The sequence below is a fragment of the Hyperoodon ampullatus genome (assembly GCF_949752795.1).
Source record: "Hyperoodon ampullatus genome assembly, chromosome: 15".
NCBI classification, from domain to species: domain Eukaryota; kingdom Metazoa; phylum Chordata; class Mammalia; order Artiodactyla; family Ziphiidae; genus Hyperoodon; species Hyperoodon ampullatus.
This window is the reverse complement of record NC_136928.1, coordinates 81,683,046-81,703,590: the sequence shown is the minus strand read 5'-3', so window position 1 is coordinate 81,703,590 and position 20,545 is coordinate 81,683,046. Positions and strand designations below refer to the sequence as shown.

Below are 20,545 nucleotides of genomic sequence, written 5' to 3'. Positions count from 1 at the left end.
GACCCTGGAAGGCCAACCAGGTTGGCAGCTGTCCTTGGTGCTTCTGAAATTCAGCCCTGGCCCCATGCAAGCTGCCCCAAAGAGCCATTCTCCCAAGGCTCAGGAGCAGCGCCTCGGACAAAGGTGACCAAGGGGTCACCCTAAAAGCAGGATGGACTGTCCAGGTTCACTGTCAGGGGGGTCTCTTCTTCCTTTGCCAGGCAGCTCTGACAGTCAGCTGAAATCTCAGGGCGCTGGGTCATTAAACACAGCAGCGATGTAACCAGGGGCCGGTAGATGGATCTGTTTCTTCCTTGGACAGAAAGCTCAAAACAAGCCACTGGAAATAGATGCAGTTGAAGCAACACATACAAGGGACCCAAAGGTAAACAAATAACATTGGGTTCTTAAGTGGTTTTGCTTCCTCAGGTGTGAGGAGTAGCCCAGGGACTGAAGTCAAAGCCACTATTCCTGCGTGTGGCATCCAGACAATGACACTGTATTTGGAATTCCTTGAACCAAAGTCTGAAGGAAGAAAAAGAGCTGCTCTAATGGATGAGCTGCTCTAATGCCCTTGCCAAGCCCCTGTCGTGAGTGAAACCCAGTCAGAGAAAGGCCACAGCAGATAGGGCTCTAGCTCGGGATTGTTGATGGCCAAGGCTACAGAATGAGTTAATTCTCCAAACACTGAGCATCTGGGCTGGCCCCTGAGGATGCACACCCAAGATCTAAGGCTCTCATGGTCTAGAGCAGGGGACAGACCCTTAAGAAGAGGGTTGGGATGCAACCAACGGGGTCTCCTGGGAGCATTGCAGAGAAGGGGTGGCTTGTTCCAGTGAGTGTGCATCAGGGCTGTGGGTTGCCAGCAACTACAACCCGCAAGCAGAAAATAATTCATGAGATGGAGACTGGAGCCGATAGGAAAGTTGGAGAGCCTGGCTCCCAGCACCGCAGGAACTGAGGTGGACAGGACAAGAGCCCTCCACAGGTAAGAGGGGGACCAGGGGCGGCTCCCTAGAAATGGTGCCTGAGCTGCGTGCTTGAAAACGGGTGGGAAACTCGAGGAGGAAGTGGGGAGGCGTGCGCGAGGGCGTCCAGGCAGAGCTGGGTGGTGAGCACGGGACAAGTGGGTCCACGGTGCTGGGGCAGAGGGCGGAGCAGGGGGCTGTGGCCTCAGGTGGCTGCAACGGGCTCAGGGCCAAGGTAAACTGCGGGACTGCACCTGGAGCTGGGGCGGGTGGGTTTGAGGAGAGGGCTGGTGCTTCAATGAGCTGGATCACACTGGTCCTGCGAGGCACATGGAGCGGAGGGGCCAGAGTGGGAAGCCTTGGGAAGCTCCTGCCACAGCCCAGGGCCTGAGCAGGATGCGGCAGCGGCAACGGAAAGGCAGGAGGAGGTTCAAATATGGAAGGAGGGAGAATAGCAGGACTCGTGAGTGATTGGAGGGTGACCTCTGGGTGATCCTTTAAGGAGGGCTGAAAAGCCCAGTGTGTAGGGCCCAGCAAACTGGGGAGAGTGGTCAGCTCGGGATGTTACAATCCCAAAGGGAAAATACGTCGTGCTGACCCCATAAAACAATCCCCGAGGCTCAGCCGGGTCTGGATCACCGCAAGCAGAGACCACTTCCCATCCCCGATGGTGGCGCCACCGGTGTCAACTCACAATCTGGATCTGCTCGTGTGAGGAAACACTTCTTCTAATTGTGGTCTCGTAAGATTATTGTAACTCTGGAAAGGCGTCTAAACAAGTAGAGAAGTTAGTGAAGAAGTGAGTTGAAACCCTGGGGCTATCAGCCAGTGCCCGGGCGGGAAAGAGCTGGCACGCTCCAGTGGGTTCATCTGAGAAGAGTTGAGTAAGGGAATCTTTGCGGCGGGAGGTGACGCCAGGGCGGGAGCCCAGGGCTGGGAACAGCAGGTGCCCTTCCACCCCGACCTCTGCAGGGGAGGGAGAGACAGCGCAGCTACCAGACCCAGATTTGGGCCTGCAGGGAAGGCTGCCCGGCAGGAGCTGGGACCTCGGTCGAGGTCAACAGCCTGTGGTGACCCTTGAGGGAGAGAGCCAGGGGGACAAGTACCCCACCCGTCTCCTCCCTTCTTCCAGTGTCCCGTGATGCTCCCATCGGCCAAACCCCTGAAAGCCAGACCCAGGGAAGCTCTCAGCTGCCACCCACTCAGGGCACCCTCCCCGGACAGGGCAGGGTGGGGGAAGGGTGGTGAACTGCAGCAACTGCATGAGTCAGTTATGATATGTCTGTGAATACGGCTTAAACCCGTTATAGGAATTTAAATACATGTGCAATAAAATGTCTTAAATACTTAAGAACACATGGTTTTTAAGGTTTTGTTTTTTATGTACCATATGTATGTATGATTTTACATATGTGCGTATATACCTTTTTTAAGGGAATATTGTCTAAATACCAAGGAGATGTCTTTTGTTGTCGAGCCCTATTTTAATCACTAGGCTCTTTTTATAAGGAAGTAAGTAAAAAGTTCAGATTTTTTAAAATTTATTTTTTTGGCTATCCCACACGGCTTGCGGGATCTTAGTTCCCCAGTCAGGGATTGAACCCGAGCCTTTGGTAGTGAAAGCATGGAGTCCTAACCACTGGGAAGCCAGGGAATTCCGAAAAAGTTCAGATTTTTTTTTTTTAATCTTTATTCTTTTTTTTTTTTTTTTTTTTTTGCGGTACGCGGGCCTCTCACTATTGTGGCCTCTCCCGTTGGCGGAGCACAGGCTCCGGACGTGCAGGCTCAGTGGCCGTGGCTCACGGGCCCAGCCGCTCTGCGGCATGTGGGATCTTCCCAGACCGGGGCACGAACCCGTGTCCCCTGCATCGGCTGGCGGACTCTCAACCACTGTGCCACCAGGGAAGCCCAAAAGTTCAGATTTTAAAGAACTAAATATCAGTTGAATTTTTTTTCTATTCAAGCTAACATTAAGTGGTGTTTAGACCTTTTCTGCACTGTTTTGAGCTCTCCTTGAATAGTTTCCTGTGTCAGAGGAGAGCTGGAAGGTCTCACCCACACATCCTTGCCTTAGGAGGGGCAGTGGGGAGAGAAAGGTGGGGCTGCCACCCATAGGAAGATGCTCAGGAATTAAGCCGACATGAGGGTGGGCAGGAGCACAGCCAAATGACCGCCCCAGAGACGGGGTGGAGGACAAAGGCAGGGGCCAAGCTGAGGGCGCCGCAGGTGCTGGGGGCAGACATGGCGGGACGTCTACTTCGAGATGTTCAGGCACATAAACCAGTAACACCCTTTATGCTTAAGTGTCCATCACTTGCAGCCAAAAGAGTTCTAACTAACAGTCTCCCTCTCCATCTCTGTTCTGCTGTCCTCTACGTTGATTCCACTTCCCACTCTGTGCTCCCAAGAGCCTCAGGCTTAATTCTCCAAAAGCTCCAAATGCAGCAAAAGTCAGAGCTTCTCTTCGCCCTCCCCCTACCCCCCACAATCAGCCTGAAATCGGGCTTCCTTCGGAAGGTTTGGGTTGGTTGCCATTCCTGAATGGGCCAAGAGACTAGAAATTACCAAGGTCCTGTCCCTCTCCCACATCGTCAAGGGCAAGGAGGAAGGTGGGGAGCTGACCGGCTTAAACCTCATGAGCCTTGTGGGCCTCGTAAGGACTTGCACTTCTGCTTTGTGTGGGACGAGACAGATGAAGGCAAAGTGCGTCAGGACCAGTGCTGAGTGTGGAACCCAGGCATCTTGGCCCCCTGTCCACACTCTCTCCATGACCTCATCCTGTCCCTCTACTTCCTGGAACATTTTCTTGCCACTTTGGGTTGTGTCAACCCACCCTTAATGTGATTCTGCAGGTTTTTTAAAATGTGCATCTGCCAGACCCAGCCACCAACCTGTCTAATCTCCCTGCACCGCACGGGGCTGAGCCGAGATAAGCTTCCCATCAGGCACAGGCAGGGAGAGGACAGCGACACCTCTGCTGGGTCTCCTGAAGCAACACAGTGGTGGAACTTTTGGATGGGGGGTACGGGTGGGGTCTTGGAAAACCCTGGAGCAAAGCTCACAGTCAGCCTAACAGCTACCATTTATTGAGGATCACGACGTGCCAAGCACTGCGCTAGATCTGCCATGAATTTTCATTTAAGCCGCACAACATCCTACCACAGCATGAATCCCCATTTTACAGATGAGGGAGGTAAAGCTTGCTGAAAAAGCAGCTTGCTCAGTTACACAGCGAGGCTGTGGCAGGGAGGATCCACCGTGGCGTGTCTGGCTCCAAAGGCCGTGCACTAAAGTCACGGCACCTCCGTTTCAATGTCCCACCTCAAATGAATCTGGTCTCTGGTTGAACTTTTTCAACCTTTTTCACTAAATAGGGTTTTGTGATATGCAGCAGATAACAGTATCAGTTTTATTTCAAACTCTACATCGTCCACCTATTAAAATACTCCTATAAAAGTTAATGATGGGGGGCTTCCCTGGTGGCGCAGTGGTTGAGAGTCCGCCTGCCGATGCAGGGGACATGGGTTTGTGCCCTGGTCTGGGAAGATCCCACATGCCGCAGAGCGGCTGGGCCCGTGAGCCATGGCCGCTGGGCCTGCGCGTCCAGAGCCTGTGCTCTGCAACGGGAGAGGCCACAACAGTGAGAGGCCCGCGTACCGCAAAAAAAAAAAAAAAAAGTTAATGATGGAAATGTACATCAAAGCCACAACGGTTATTATTTTCTTAAAAAAAAAAAAAAACAAATGTTGGTGAGGAGGTAGAGAAATTGGAACCCTTGTGCACTCTTGGTGGGAATGTAAAATTATGCAGCCAATGTGGAAAACAACATGGCAATTGCTCAAAAAATTAAAAATTTGATTATTCTCCATACTTAACAACATTTTTTTTTTTTTTTTTTTTTTTTTTTTTGCGGTACGCGGGCCTCTCACTGTTGTGGCCTCTCCCGTTGCAGAGCACAGGCTCCAGACGCGCAGGCTCAGCGGCCATGGCTCACGGGCCCAGCCGCTCCGCGGCATGTGGGATCTTCCCGGACTGGGGCACGAACCCGCATCCCCTGCATCGGCAGGCGGACTCTCAACCACTGTGCCACCAGGGAAGCCCTAATTTGATTTTTAAAACAGATTTTTAAAGAGCTAACATTTAATCCAAGAAGAGACACTCTCTTTAGCAAATGCTACTACCCTCCGAACCATGAAAAGGTGAATTTCAAAAATGTCCTCTTGCTCACCAAATATGAGAAAATCTGGGCTTTTGACCCAGGCTCCCCCATGAATCTCATTGCTTTTGAGGGCCAAGACTGTGCTTGAATCTGGTCCAGTGTAAGGCTGGGTTTAACCTAAGTTTGCAGGATGATGGGTAAGAGTCCTCTGGAAATACTTCCTGGTGTAGATGGGATTCATAGTCTAGGTTCCAGACCTCTGGGCCATGATGCGTCTTCTTCCTCATTCTTTTATTTATTTATTTATTTATTATTTTTTTTTTTTGCGGTATGCGGGCCTCTCACTGTTGTGGCCTCTCCCGTTGCGGAGCACAGGCTCCAGACACGCAGGCTCAGCGGCCATGGCTCATGGGCCCAGCCGCTCCGCAGCATGTGGGATCTTCCCAGACCGGGGCACGAACCCGCATCCCCTGCATCGGCAGGCGGACTCTCAACCACTGCACCACCAGGGAAGCCCCCTTCCTCATTCTTTTAATTCGACCGATGTGCGCTTGCTCAGGGGAACTGCCTCCTTCCTGCCTCTCCCCACACTCAACCTGACTGCCTAGGAGGGCGACTCAGACAGAGGGGACAATGACTAGCCGAGGAGTGACGGGGCAGCCCCACAGCACAGGCACCAGGACTGGAGAGAGCAGTCAAGGTGCCGCCCCCAGGCCAGGCACGTAGTGTGCAGCGGGCGCGTCGGGGCAGGGGGGCGGGTGACACCCTTTAGCACGGCTGTTATCTGACCTGGATGTTATTAGGCCTGGCTAGCTAGGACAGGCGTCGGGTCAGAATGTCAGGGGATTGATGCTTCCGTGGGAGTAGGAATTAGGCCAAGAGGCATGGGGTGTTTGTTGAGTTGAGACACTTGGGCCTGGTCCCCTCTTCCTAATGAGTCACCCCTTCGTCTCCTTGGAGGAAGCCTGGCCCCCCACTTGTGATGGCCAGGGAGTGCAGCAGGGCCCTCTGGCTTGGGTGGTAGGTGCAGCTTCTGCTTTGCTCACCGGCATGAAGTGAGCCATGTGGTGGTGATGGGCAGGAGACAGAAAAGAGATGTGGACGGAGGAGCTGGAATAGTGACTCCAGGGCTATAGTTAACTGAGGACCTGGACATGAACTGAAGTAGGAAACGAAGAAAAACACATTGGAGTAACTTAAGTTTTGTATTCTAAAGGACTAAGAGAGTTCAGCTAGGCTAGCTAAATGGAAACGATTGAACTAAATATTCTACCCCATTTAGTCCTTAGGCTCACCCTGTGGTGTAGAAATGATCACAACCATTTTATCAGTAAAGCAACAGGCTCAGATATATCAAGTGACTTGTCCAAGGTCATCTAATAAATAAGAAGTGACACGAGTTCAGACCTGAATCCAGTGTTGGTCCCTTAATTCCACTACACTGATCTAGCCTAAAAGCAGCTTAACTTCTAGGAAGTGAATCATCAGGGCTTTGCAGGGTTGATTCTCCCGGGCTTTGTTTCTCCCCCTCCTAAAGCTATTATTTAGCTAAGATGGTGGGCGGCGGCCTAGGGAGATTTATCTCTATGCTGGAGCTGATCGTGCTTTTCCCTGCCCCCTGCTCACTCAGGAAAAGAAGGAATTGCGTCCTATTTGCATAGGTTGCTCTATGTCTACCAGTTCAGAATAACACTAAAGTTGGCTGCACCCCCATTCCCCAAAACACACACACACACATACCCACCCACACCTACACACACCGTTATACTTAGAAAGTAGTCGATAGTGTGGCCTCCTTATCCAGGAAAGGAGGCTATTAGCGAAGAGATTATTCAGTAATAAGCCAACAGAAAGCTGAACTTGGTAAGGAAATAAACTAACCCTGGGCCTGCAAAATCCTGGCCTTACATTCCTATTTTTCTTTCTTTTTCAAGTCAGTCCGTGGGAAATCCTCTCCTTCAGACACAGCCTGAAAGGGGCAGAAACACAGCCTTCAGGGGAGGGGCTTGACCTGGGCCCAGGAAGACCAGAGCCGGGCTGACAGCAGAGCAGGGCTGACAGACAGGAGAGCAGGGCTGACAGACAGGAGAGCAGGGCTGACAGGAGAGCAGGGCTGACAGGAGAGCAGGGCTGACAGCGGAGCAGGGCTGACAGGGGAGCAGGGCTGACAGGGGAGCAGGGCTGACAGGGGAGCAGGGCTGACAGGGGAGCAGGGCTGACAGGAGAGCAGGGCTGACAGGGGAGCAGGGCTGACAGGGGAGCAGGGCTGACAGACAGGAGAGCAGGGCTGACAGGGGAGCAGGGCTGACAGACAGGAGAGCAGGGCTGACAGGGGAGCAGGGCTGACAGGAGAGCAGGGCTGACAGGAGAGCAGGGCTGACAGGGGAGCAGGGCTGACAGACAGGAGAGCAGGGCTGACAGACAGGAGAGCAGGGCTGACAGGAGAGCAGGGCTGACAGGAGAGCAGGGCTGACAGCGGAGCAGGGCTGACAGGGGAGCAGGGCTGACAGCGGAGCAGGGCTGACAGGGGAGCAGGGCTGACAGGGGAGCAGGGCTGACAGGAGAGCAGGGCTGACAGGGGAGCAGGGCTGACAGGGGAGCAGGGCTGACAGACAGGAGAGCAGGGCTGACAGGGGAGCAGGGCTGACAGACAGGAGAGCAGGGCTGACAGGGGAGCAGGGCTGACAGGGGAGCAGGGCAGACAGGAGAGCAGGGCTGACAGGGGAGCAGGGCTGACAGCGGAGCAGGGCTGACAGGAGAGCAGGGCTGACAGGGGAGCAGGGCAGACAGGAGAGCAGGGCTGACAGGAGAGCAGGGCTGACAGGGGAGAAGGGCTGACAGGAGAGCAGGGCTGACAGGGGAGCAGGGCTGACAGGAGAGCAGGGCTGACAGCAGAGCAGGGCTGACAGCAGAGCAGGGCTGACAGACAGGAGAGCAGGGCTGACAGGGGAGCAGGGCTGACAGGGGAGCAGGGCTGACAGGGGAGCAGGGCTGACAGGAGAGCAGGGCTGACAGGCGAGCAGGGCTGACAGGGGAGCAGGGCTGACAGGAGAGCAGGGCTGACAGGGGAGCAGGGCTGACAGGGGAGCAGGGCTGACAGCGGAGCAGGGCTGACAGCGGAGCAGGGCTGACAGGGGAGCAGGGCTGACAGGAGAGCAGGGCTGACAGACAGGAGAGCAGGGCTGACAGCAGAGCAGGGCTGACAGCGGAGCAGGGCTGACAGGGGAGCAGGGCTGACAGGGGAGCAGGGCTGACAGCAGAGCAGGGCTGACAGGAGAGCAGGGCTGACAGGAGAGCAGGGCTGACAGCAGAGCAGGGCTGACAGACAGGAGAGCAGGGCTGACAGACAGGAGAGCAGGGCTGACAGCGGAGCAGGGCTGACAGGGGAGCAGGGCTGACAGGGGAGCAGGGCTGACAGGGGAGCAGGGCTGACAGGGGAGCAGGGCTGACAGGAGAGCAGGGCTGACAGCAGAGCAGGGCTGACAGGAGAGCAGGGCTGACAGGAGAGCAGGGCTGACAGTGGAGCAGGGCTGACAGACAGGGGAGCAGGAAAGGCCCTGCCTGGAGGAGGGAGGGAAAGAGGGGGACAAGTTGGGGAGTGCGTTTTCAAAGGAGGAAATAGGTGTGTGGAGGCGGAGGTCCCTTGGCAGAGAGACTGGAGGGCAGAGGGAGGCAGACCCAACCCAGCCTCAGCCCACTGCCTCGCTCCTGAGATTCCACGGCCAACAAGTCAGCCTGGAATGAAGTATCCCATCTTCCTGCTTCCCGAGAATGCTTTTTCCTTAACAGAGAACTCTGAGCATCCTGAAGGTCTGAAAGCGGAATGTCAAGTTCAGAAAGAAGAAGGAGGTGCTCTGGAGTCACACAGGGAGTAGCTCAGTTTAGAGGAGGGTCGACCTTGCTTCCTAGTAGTTGGGAAACAAAAGAACTCCATGGTGGGAAGGGGCTGACAGATTGCAGAAAGGAAACCTCATAAACAAACTGTGGGAAATCCACACACTGGAATATTATCCAGCCTTAAAAAGGAATGAAATTCTAACACAAGCTACAACATGGATGAATGCTGAAGACATTATGCTGAGTGAAAAAAGTCAGACACAAAAGGACAAATGATGTAAGATCGCACTTGTACGAGGTACTCGGATTCACATAGACAGAAAGTAGAATGGTTTTTACAAGAGGTTGATGGGAGGGAGGAATGGGGAGCTAGTGTTTAACGGCATGATAAAAAGTTCTGGAGACGGATGGTGGTGATGGTTGCATAAAGCTGTATATGTGCTTAATATGACTGAACTGCATGCTTGAAAATGGTTCAAATGGTAGTTTTTAGCTTATGTACAAAAAAAAGATAAGCTAAATCTAATAAAGCCTTTAGATCTAACTTTCAGTTTACAGTAAAAACAGGGATTAACGGAACAAATTAAGTGACACTGTGAAGACACATCAGGCAAATGTAGAATGTGGGACATTCTACAAGAAAACTGGCCTGAACTTTGAAAAGTCAACCTCATGGGGGAAAAAAATGGAGTAGCTGTTTGAATTAAAAGAGACTAAAAAGGGACTTCCCTGGTGGCGCAGTGGTTAAGAATCCGCCTGCCAATGCCGGGGACATGGGTTTGATCTCTGGTCTGGGAAGATCCCACATGCTGCAGAGCAACTAAGCCCGAGCACCACAACTACTGAGCCTGTGCTCTAGAGCCCGCGAGCCACAACTACTGAGCCTGCGAGCCACAACGACTGAAGCCCAAGTGCCTAGATCCTGTGCTCCGCAGCAAGAGAAGCCACCGCGATGAGAAGCCGGCACGCCGCAATGAAGAGTAGCTCCCACTCACCGCAACTAGAGAAAGCCTGCACAGCAACGAAGACCCAACGCAGCCAAAAAAAGAATGCCCCAAGGCAAATAAAACTCTGTGATAAATTCAAGAACTGTATTAAAAAAAATAAGAGACTAAAAAGACACAATAACCAAATGTAATGCATGCGTTTAATAGGATCCTGTATCAAAAATGAACAAACCAAATTAAAAGACATATTTGAAATGACTGGGGAAAGTTGATTATGGACTAGATATTAGGTGATATTAGAGAAATAATGTTAGTTTTCTTAGGTCTGAATATGGTACTGTGGTTATGTTAGTGAATGTCCTTATTTTTAGGAGCTACTTGTGCAATACACTGCAATATCTCGGGGTGAAGTGTCATATCTACAACCCACGTTCAGATGATCCAGAAAAGGGCTTCCCTGGTGGTGCAGTGATTAAGAATCCGCCTGCCAATGCAGGCGACATGAGTTCAAGCCCTGGTCCAGGAAGATCCCACATGCCACGGAGCAACTGAGCCTGTGCGTCACAACTACTGAGCCCGCGATCTAGAGCCCATGCTCTGCAACAAGAGAAGCCACCGCAATGAGAAGCCCGCATGCAGCAACGAAGACCTAACGCAACCAAAAATTTAAAAAATATAAATCAAATATATTTATTTAAAAAAAAAAGATCCAGAAAAAACAAAAGCCTCACACACCCGTAAAGAGGGATAAAGCAAATATGGCAGAGGGAAACAACCGTTGAATCCTAGGTGGTGGGTGAACACTGTAGACTTCTTTCCATTTTTCTGTATGTTGAAAATATTCTTAATAAAACGTTGGGAGAGAAAAGTTCCAGCTGCAAAATGTAAGGGGCTGTGTGACCGTGGGCACCCTCCTGGCCTCTCAGGCCTTAGTCTCATCTAAAGAACAGAGCTAAAAACACCTACTTCACACTGTCGTCTGGATTAAAAGTGTAAATCACCTGGTCCAGTGGTCCAGGTGCCCAGTGGCTGTGGAGTTATCATTAGTATTATTGTGACAGTCCCCAGCATGGTGTCAGGTATATAGAGGGATGAGTGGCTTTGAGAAAAATCACTTGAGCTCCCCGGGCCTCAGTGACGCCGCCTGGTGTGGTGTGAGGGGCCCCGTAGAGGTCACCGCACCCTCCCGCGCGAGACGGTAAAAGTGCAACTGCTGGGGGCGTGGCGGCCGGAGCGCGGGCTGCGGAAGCGGGGGCGGAGCTTGCGGGGGCTGGGCGTAGGATCCCACAGCCTTGGAAGAGCGCAGCCTCTCTGAAGTTGGGGGCGGAGTCTCCGTCTCGCGGACCAGTAGCGGAGTAGCTGTCAAATCGCGCGCGGAAGGGAAATGAAGAAGATCGCAGGCGGATCCCAGGGCTTGGCGCTAGGCCGCTGCGGGGAGCGTCCTCTCTCCCCCGGACTGGGCCGCCTGGTCCGCCCGGGCCCTTTGCGTCTCCGGTACCCAGGCAAAGAGAGGGGGAGCTGCAGACCAGAACCCCGACCCGGCTGTCTCCTCCCGGCGTGACCGCTCGGCAGAACCACGTAGACTTCTGCCCCTGCTTCCTCCTACAATTGTAAAGTGAGAGCAGTAAAAACCCGATGTAGGGGGAGGACGGGACATGCCCGAATGACTCAGAGGTGGGAGGCGGTGAGGGGGAGGATGGCGGCTTTTCCCCCCTGCCTCGTGGCAGCTCAACCGAAAATGAAATAATAGCTTCTGCCTAGCTCACAGAGTTACACTTTACAGTTCCTGTACATACAGAGTATAGCAGGAGCTGAAAAGTACACGGTGCCTGGGACAGCAACCAAAAGGTGTACGTCGGATACTGATTACCCGAAACTGGATGTTCATTAGGTATTAGCGGACACCAAGGAATCACTGATAGTTCTGTTAGTTTTACGGCTGATAAAGCCATTATCACATCTTCAGTAAAAGTATCCATTTTCTGGAGGTGCATGCTGAAGGGGAAATGGAAATGTCTGCGAGTTGCTTTAAAACAAATGATGACAGACCAAAGTTTTAGTCGTTGCTTTGTCTAAGAGTTGTGATGGTCATTGATCTTTCTTCTGAGGCTAGAGAATACTTTAAACACAGTACTCTAAGAGAAATAGACCTCTGTGGGGAGGGTATCTTCTCTACCCCCCACCTCTTTAAAGTATGATATCTAGAAAAGACATTGTAAAAAGTCCAGTCTCACTCAGAGACATCCCTGACTGTGTACAGCTGTTGGAGCTTTTCCTGGTTAATCATTTTTTTCCTGGATCTTAACACTTTTTTCTCTTCAATCATTTTTGGCGTTTTGCCAGATGCAGAGCAGAAGTCTCTGGCAAATCTGAAAGACCTCGTACGAAGTAAAATGAGAACTGTTACTAAGTTCATGTCTCCACCCTCACCCGAATGGAGGTTTTCAACCCCCCCCCTTTAGGCTCTTTGATGCCCAATAAGCAGTAAATGAATTCCTAGTTCTTCAATCATTCTCTGAACTTTTTCTCAGGAATTTTTGCTCAGTTTGCAATTTTTAAAACAATGTCGACATAGAGGACAGGGGTCCGACAGCAGACACGATTTCAGGGGGAAACTGCACCAAAGGCCCTCTCTGTTATTGACTTGAAAGTTTGCAAAGGACTTCGCATTTTACGTGAATTATCTCATTTAATTCTTTCATTTTATTAGTAATCCCACAGGTCAGGTATGGCTACGAGGCCCAATTTACCGACGAGGGCACCAAATCTTTGTCAGATGACGTGTCCTAGTGACTCAGCAGCCCGCACCCCTAACCGTTTGGACAGTACGGTCACCACCGACCACCCCACACATTTGCCCGACCTCAGGGACCCTGCTTGCACCCCTGCCCAGGTACACGTATCTAAATCGCCGGAGCCACGTTCCCTCGCAGCCAGGGGCTTTGTACTGGCATTTGCACCAACCTCATTTGCAAAACCATTTACCCGGAACCGCGAAACGGGTTCAAGAGACGTTTTCAGAGAGGTGGGGCTCGGCGGGGTGGGGAATCCTCTCCCGCTCTCCGGCGGGCGGGCTCCAATCGCGTTGCTTCATTCAATCCTAAACCTTTCCGGTACGAGAGAGTGCCCGCGCGCGCCAGGGCCACCGGAGCGCGCAGGGCCTGCAGCCTTTGTCCAATGGGGCTCTCAGGGATATGGGCGGTGGCGCCCCCAGCCCAGCCTGCGGCCCACAGAGGCCCGGGAGGGGTAGATCCCGAGGGTCCCAGGAGAGCAGGGGCGACCGGCGTCCCCTCGCGGCTCCGGAATCTGCTACGGGAGGCGTGGCCAGCATCCATCCAATGGGAAGCGGCCACGCCCACGGCGCACGCCTGTGAGGGATGCTTTAAATTCCCGGCGCCGCCGTGTCGCGGCTTCCCGGACCTGCGCGCAGCCCCACCTTGCCGAGTCGTACGCAGCCATGCTCTCCGTCCGCGTCCCGCTCGCCACCATCGCTGACCCGCAGCAGCAGCATCCCCTCCAGCTCTCGCCTATGAAGGGGCTCAGCCTGGCGGACAAGGAGAACACTGTGAGCGCGCAGGGGCGAGGGGCAGGGAAGGGCGGCGGGGTCCTGTAGGACGCGGGCAGGCCTCTCACCGCGCGTCTCCCTGCAGCCCCCGTCCCTCAGCGGGACCCGCGTGCTGGCCAGCAAGACCGCGAGGAGGATCTTCCAGGAGCCCGCCGAGCCGGTGAGTAGGCGGGCTGGGGGCGCCCGGCGAGGGGGCGCTGCAGGAAGGCGGTGCAGGAGGAGCCTGCTCTTGGCGCCAAAGCCTCATTGTCTGCTCTCAAACCCTACCCCCTCCCGGGCCCGCGCTCCTTTCCCGCCAAAGTCTCTTCCCGATCATTCACTACTTTACACATCTGGACATTTTCCTATTATGTCTCTACTATAGTCCTGCTCTGTTATGTACAGAACCCATGTGTGACAAGCGACATACATTAAACCGCATGAAATTCCCGATGACTGGACATACTTTGCTTAAAAAAAAAAAAGACGATTTCGTGGTTCGCCCTATACTTTACATTTTCCATCCTTTCTCCCCCAGCAGAACCCTAAGCTATCTGCCCCCAGTGTGGAGGATGAACCACTTCTGAAAGAAAACCCCCGCCGCTTTGTCATCTTTCCTATCGAATACCATGATATTTGGCAGATGTATAAGAAAGCTGAGGCTTCCTTTTGGACAGCTGAGGAGGTAATCGCATTCAGGAAATAGGAGACTTAAAAGACCGTTGGAAGCATTGCCCCTAACTCCAGAGGAAGACCCCTGCAGTGCCGGTTATAACTTGTTTGAAATGTGCTTTGCTTTCCTCATGTTCCTCTTGGGAATGCTTGCCCACAGAGGGAGGATATTAGATGTTCTCACTGGCAAAGTGCATGAGGGGTATATTAATCAAGCGATACTAGTAGACTTAAAGTTGAAGAATTACGCATATGTGTGAGGTCCTGCACGTTTGAACCCCTTGTGAACTTCTGTACTCCAGGTGGACCTTTCCAAGGACATGCAGCACTGGGAAGCCCTGAAGCCTGAGGAGAGATATTTCATTTCGCATGTTCTGGCCTTCTTTGCAGCAAGTGATGGCATAGTAAATGAAAACTTGGTGAGTTTCCAAAAATAAAGTCTACTTTTGTGCATTTCAAGACTTAAGAGAAATAATTAATAATTTTCTTTTTTCGTCTTTTAAATTTTTCCACACTGAATGTGTATATATCTGTAAGCTAGTATGTATATTCCATGGCATTTCCTGTTCTATAATATACTTTGCAGTTATTTCTTCCTCATGGTATTTTTTTTCCCCCAACTGTAGAGAAGCTCAAAGACAATGTTAAGTGGTAGTAATAATAGATCTACAACCCTGGTAGCTACCTATTTGCTCTCCTTTTTGTGGCTTTGCTGTTTTAATAATTTGGTTGCATATGTCTTGTTGAGTGCATCCTCCTTGCAATGAATTAAAAGGAATGAATTGCTATTTCTACCTTACGATGATACAAAAGAGGAAGTGTGACGCAACCAGTGTTCATTGACTGAGTTGCTGCTGGTAGATTTTCCTTAAACTGATCTTTGTGTTTTACCACTAGGTGGAGCGGTTTAGCCAGGAAGTTCAGATTACGGAAGCCCGTTGTTTCTATGGCTTCCAAATTGCCATGGAAAACATCCATTCTGAAATGTATAGTCTCCTCATTGACACTTACATTAAAGATTCCAAAGAAAGGTGAGTATTTGGGTGGTGATATGCCAACATATTTAGGATTACCAATTGTTACTTTTTGAAATCGTATAGAGGAATGACTCTAAAATGACCAAGTCAAAGAAATTCCTAGCACCCATGGTCCTGTCTGCTCTGAAGAAGAGGCCTAAATTCACTTTACTAGCCAGTCACTTAAAAGCAAAGTTATGAAGTTACTCCATTTTATAGAGGTGGAAATATACTGCTGAATGTCCAACCTAACGCCTTCTGAAAAAACATCCCTAGAGGCTCTGTCTGATGCCCTAAAACCTAAGTCTGATAGTTTTCACGTCTGGCAAATCTGTCAGCCTACAACTTGAGCCTGGGGCAGGGTGGAGAGGGTGGAGGATGCAAAGTAGAAACATAAAACTTGACTCTTAAGGGGCTGTAACATAATATAGAAAATAAGACCCAGGAGTATAAGTAGAGGAATTACATGATAGTGCAGAGGTAGCCGTGAACCATGAGATTAATTTAGACACACAGCTGTTTGCCTGAAATGATAGTTTATATTGGAGGATAATAGAGGAGAAATATAGGTAGCCTCGGGCCTGTTTTACATTTTCAAGATTGACTGGAAAAGAGGGGAGAGTTAGATATGGGCGTTTGAGTCTAGATACTAAGGTCAGCTTCAGGACAAGAGCCCGTGTAGAACAGAAGTGGTGAAGCTGAAGAGTAGCCTCTTGTAGATGACTTGGAGGAAAGTGAAGAGGGAAAATGAGTAGTGACTTGAAAGCCTAGCAGGATTGAGGAGATTCATTGGGGGTAAAAAGATTTGAACATGTTTGTAGACAGAAATGAAAAAAGAAAGTAAAGGTAGGGGCATGATTGGGATACATTACCGGAACAGGTAGGATCAGGACGGCCTGGTGGTTGAGTTTTGAAAGCCAGGGAGAGGCAAGACCCAGGTTGACATGGAAAGAGAATGAAAGGAACCCAATGGCCTGATGACCTTGGCTTCAGAAAACAAGGTCATCTGGGAAGGACGAGGCTGGGCTGGAGAATCTGTAGGCTCCCAAGGTGGGGATGGGGAGGAAGAGAGTAATAAGGAAGACCAGGTAAGTGTAGGGCCGATCGATTTGCTTTTCTGACCTGGGATCAACATTGTAGCACAGAATTATAGCTGGAAGCAATCTCAGGTTGTTTAGTTTATTGGCTTTAATTGCTTTATTATATACTTGTGGCGTTTGGGGCCCAAATAATTGGCACAGTGATAAGAGTGTGGGCATCTATTTAGGGAGATAATGGTCAGCATAGCTTAAACAGTCCTAGCAGTTAAGATTTTACAGTTTTTCTAGCAGTTTTCTTTGAAGTTGAAGGTAGGGCCTGTGAACCTTGTCATGACCTGAACTTGAAATAATTAAGCCAATAAATGCTCTTGGTGTAATAGACTGAGTTTTCATGTTAGTAGATCTTGGGGCTCAGTGTGAATGAATGGATACCTACATTTGTATTAACATAAACCAAATGAATGTTGAGATTTTTGAAAACACTGGAGGAAAAAGCAAACAAGTAAAAAGAAAACATTTCAGTTTGAATCCCAAATTGGCCTTGGTCCCAGTGCTCTTACCCAGAAGCTTAGGATAGGAGGTCTCTGCTGGAATTGCTGATGCTCTGTGTGCCTACAGGGAATTTCTCTTCAACGCCATTGAGACAATGCCTTGTGTAAAGAAGAAGGCAGATTGGGCCTTGTGCTGGATTGGGGACAAAGAGGCTACGTATGGTAAGGATACCTTGGCCCTACTTACCCCTGAGCTTCGTTTTCTAAGTGATGTTACTGGTTTGTTCCTATGAACACAAACAGATACTCACTAGAAATATTTTGGCATTAACTCTAGGAGAACGAGTCGTAGCCTTTGCCGCAGTGGAAGGAATCTTCTTTTCTGGTTCTTTTGCATCGATATTCTGGCTCAAAAAACGAGGACTGATGCCCGGCCTCACATTTTCCAATGAACTTATTAGCAGAGACGAGGTGAGTCTAGTTCAGATAACAGGCTGACCTGCACCCCAAACACCTACAGCCCTGTGTTCACTGGAGGGAACCCAAGATGTCAGATGGCTTTAAATGCACATTTAACAAGTGGCTTCAGCCATATACATACTTGGCAGAGAATGAAATACTTTAGATAACTTGCTGAAATTATTTTACTCATATTCTCAATATACATAGGTATTGCTCTATAGGTGATGGGATTTTTTTTTTAAGGGAAGTTTTATTATTTCTACCTGGTCTTCTGTGTGATCCTATTGTACTTCAAAGTTAGTTGGTGAGCATCTCAGTGAATCTATTCTGGTCCAGTATATATCTTTGAATGCACTTGGATTAAAGTGCAGAAGGAAAAGTGAAGGTGCCCAGATGTTCTAGTGTAAGTGCCACCAGCATTGGGATTTTTTATTTATTTATTTTTTTATTTATTTTTGGCTGCATTGGGTCTTCATTGCTGCGCGCGGGCTTTCTCTAGTTGCGGCGAGCGGGGGCTACTCTTTGTTACGGTGCGCGGGCTTCTCACTGCGGTGGCTTCTCTTGTTGCGGAGCATGGGCTCTAGGCGCGCGGGCTTCAGTAGTGTGGCTCCCGGGCTCTAGAGCGCAGGCTCAGTAGTTGTGGCGCACGGGCTTAGCTGCTCTGTGGCGTGTGGGATCTTCCCAGACCAGGGCTCGAGCCCGTGTACCCTGCATTGGCAGGTGGATTCTTAACCACTGCGCCACCAGGGAAGCCCAGCACTGGGATTTAATGCACTAAGACTTGCAGACTTGATTCACTCGAAATTGCATTCCCGATTTCCCAGGCATTAGGTTTTAAATGTAAAAACTAACTAGCCTAGTCAGAGTTTTGCCTTTCCTGCTGGGAATAGTGGTGACAGTAGAGCTCAGGGCTGTAGAAAGAATGCTCTGAGTGCAAGCTCTGCCCAGTCCTTTGCCACCACACAGAGCAGCGAGGACCAGACCTGGCCTGCTGTCCTCTAGGGGCCAGCCCTAAGGCCCCTGGGTGGGACCGAGCCTGCCTAGGTGACACAGCAGCTGAGTCATCTTCCCTTCCACAGTTAAAATGCTCTTAGTCTGGCCACGCAAGATGTATAAGGAGAATACAGACCAGCATAAAGCAGTTTCCTATTCCATGTTAATGCTAGAAGTCTGCTGGTTTGATAGTGACCTTAAACCTTTTCTTCTAGGGTTTACACTGTGACTTTGCCTGCCTGATGTTCAAACACCTGCTACACAAACCTTCGGAGCAGAGAGTCAAAGAAATAATCGTCGATGCAGTTAGGATAGAACAGGTGGGTGACGTGTGGAGGCCTCGTGCTTGCTAGAAGACCTCTTGATGCTTCCGTTTTATTGAGAAGCTGTGTTCTGGTCCCTAGGAGTTCCTGACGGAGGCCCTGCCAGTGAAGCTCATTGGGATGAATTGCACTTTGATGAAGCAGTACATCGAATTCGTGGCAGACAGACTTATGCTGGAGCTGGGTTTTAGCAAGGTAAAGTATGGTGGGTAGCGCTCTGGTTCTTTCTGAAACTGGTGTTCTGTATTTATGTTTTGCTGTGAACCTTTTCAGGTTTTCAGAGTAGAAAATCCATTTGACTTTATGGAGAATATTTCACTGGAAGGGAAGACTAACTTCTTTGAGAAGAGAGTCGGCGAGTATCAGAGGATGGGAGTGATGTCCAGTCCGACAGAGAATTCCTTTACCTTGGATGCTGACTTCTAAGCGAACTGAAGGTGTGCTCTTATTTTGCTGATTTTTCTTTTTTTCCTTCTCATCAAAAGAGAAATCAGCTACTTGAACTGTATTAACCGGCTACACCATAAATCGCCCATAAAGTTCATTAATGGCATGTTTAAAACTGTGTAGCTACCTCAAAGTCAATCCTGTTAATGCTAGTGGGGTCACCTAGGTTGAAAGCGTAGACAGAAGCTACTCGGATTCTTACGAAAGATCTTGTCCATGTTTGGCGTTTGCAAGCAGGCTGGCTGTACACGACTTCACCCTGGCTCTTAACAGCACCTTCCTTGGCCTCAAAGTGTGGGGAGTCAAGCAAGTTTGATCCAGCAGGATTAAACAGTTACTACCACAAGGCAGTAGGAAGACATCAGACTCACTGCTTCAGATTTTAAAGCAGATTTTAAAGTTTACTTATGATTTGTATATAAAACTGGCACTTTACACACAAATAAACATAGTTTGTACTGTCAGGGTGAAGGCTTGATTTAACCTAAATTTGTTGGTTTCTACACCAAATACAAAAGTATTCTATTTACCACTAACGGGGGCCAATTCAAGATTTACTAGGTGATCAACATAGGTTAAGCCTGTGTAAACTAAGGGTGTTATTTTTATTCTTTCTTTTCTTTGATGAATTGAAGAGCTTTTAACTCAGTCCTGTGCACACTTAGGTATCAGTATCAGCCAGGTGGTGCCACAAAGAACACAGGTTGGTTTTGTGTTCTGTAGCCCACGTCGAGTATTGCGGGGTAAGAGATGTGGAGAAAGGAGACTCTTAACTTAGGTCATTAGGAACTGAAGTGTGATCGGACTCACTGTGGGTAACCTGGGTGTGCATGAGGGGCGGTATCATTTAATTTCTCAAATTGTATGTCCCCCAACTTCAAGTTAGTATGAAAGGTCCTTGAAGAGTTTTCCTAGCTGGGATCCAAGATATTAACTTTGTAAATGGGTTTTCAAATCATCCCTGAATGAAAGGACCCACGTACGATCTTTCTCCTATTAAGTGGTAAAACCAGGACTGAAATTGCTTCTCCTAAAAGTTGAGTGTTTATTCTGATTTTGTTTAATTTGTGTGTAAGTAGGTACTGTTGACTTAACCATTTGTACTTTAAGTTAGAAAGTTGTTCTGCTATATTTTTTTATATCATATCTGTAGTTCATACTTTGAAATAATTACCCAGTATTGTTCTGCAGTTCGTAATTGATTGAGTGGATATTGTTCCGTGCAATTGCTCCTAGGATTTGCGTAAATGTGAGCATCATCTACTGGATTCTTAAACTTCAGTAGAAAGCTGGTGTTATGTGAATAATTAATACATGTTCCACTCAAATATTAATTTCAGAGAAAGTATAAACTTAATAGATATATTTAATAGGGCTAGTTTGAATCCATCTGCCTTTCTGTTCCCTCCTGCCTCCAAAAAAGATGTTACGTGGAAGGTAATGCATGACACACACCGATCCTTTGGCCGTATTTGTTAACACATTGTGTTGTGTGTTGGCTGACCACTGGCCTGTTCTACTGTCAGTTTTCTTCATTTATTGTATTAATATAAATGGTAAAATAGTCAATTTAAACACTTCTGTAGTATGGGACCCTTTTCTACCTTTTAAATTATTGTTATAAAGTTAATCTAGATTTTATGGTCCTTACACTTGTGCAACACAAA

General features: G+C 49.7%; 1 protein-coding gene across 3 annotated transcripts; it reads left to right on the top strand.

Annotated features, from left to right (window-relative positions):
- Positions 1-13,347: 13,347 nt before the first annotated feature.
- On the top strand, positions 13,348-19,302 carry RRM2 (ribonucleotide reductase regulatory subunit M2; the record flags this gene model as incomplete). 3 transcript variants are annotated; one of them, XM_079721256.1, is made up of 10 exons in its annotated part: positions 13,348-13,455; positions 13,541-13,615; positions 13,976-14,119; positions 14,409-14,525; positions 15,004-15,137; positions 16,781-16,875; positions 16,991-17,124; positions 18,324-18,428; positions 18,513-18,626; positions 18,705-19,302. In XM_079721256.1, the coding sequence occupies 10 exons, from the start codon at positions 13,348-13,350 to the stop codon at positions 18,855-18,857; spliced, it is 1,179 nt and encodes a 392-aa protein (XP_079577382.1). In that variant the 3' UTR covers positions 18,858-19,302. The 3 variants fall into 3 exon arrangements, with proteins under 3 accessions (XP_079577382.1, XP_079577381.1, XP_079577380.1); XM_079721255.1 differs by having other exon boundaries at positions 13,973-14,119; XM_079721254.1 differs by having other exon boundaries at positions 13,541-13,627.
- Positions 19,303-20,545: the final 1,243 nt, after the last annotated feature.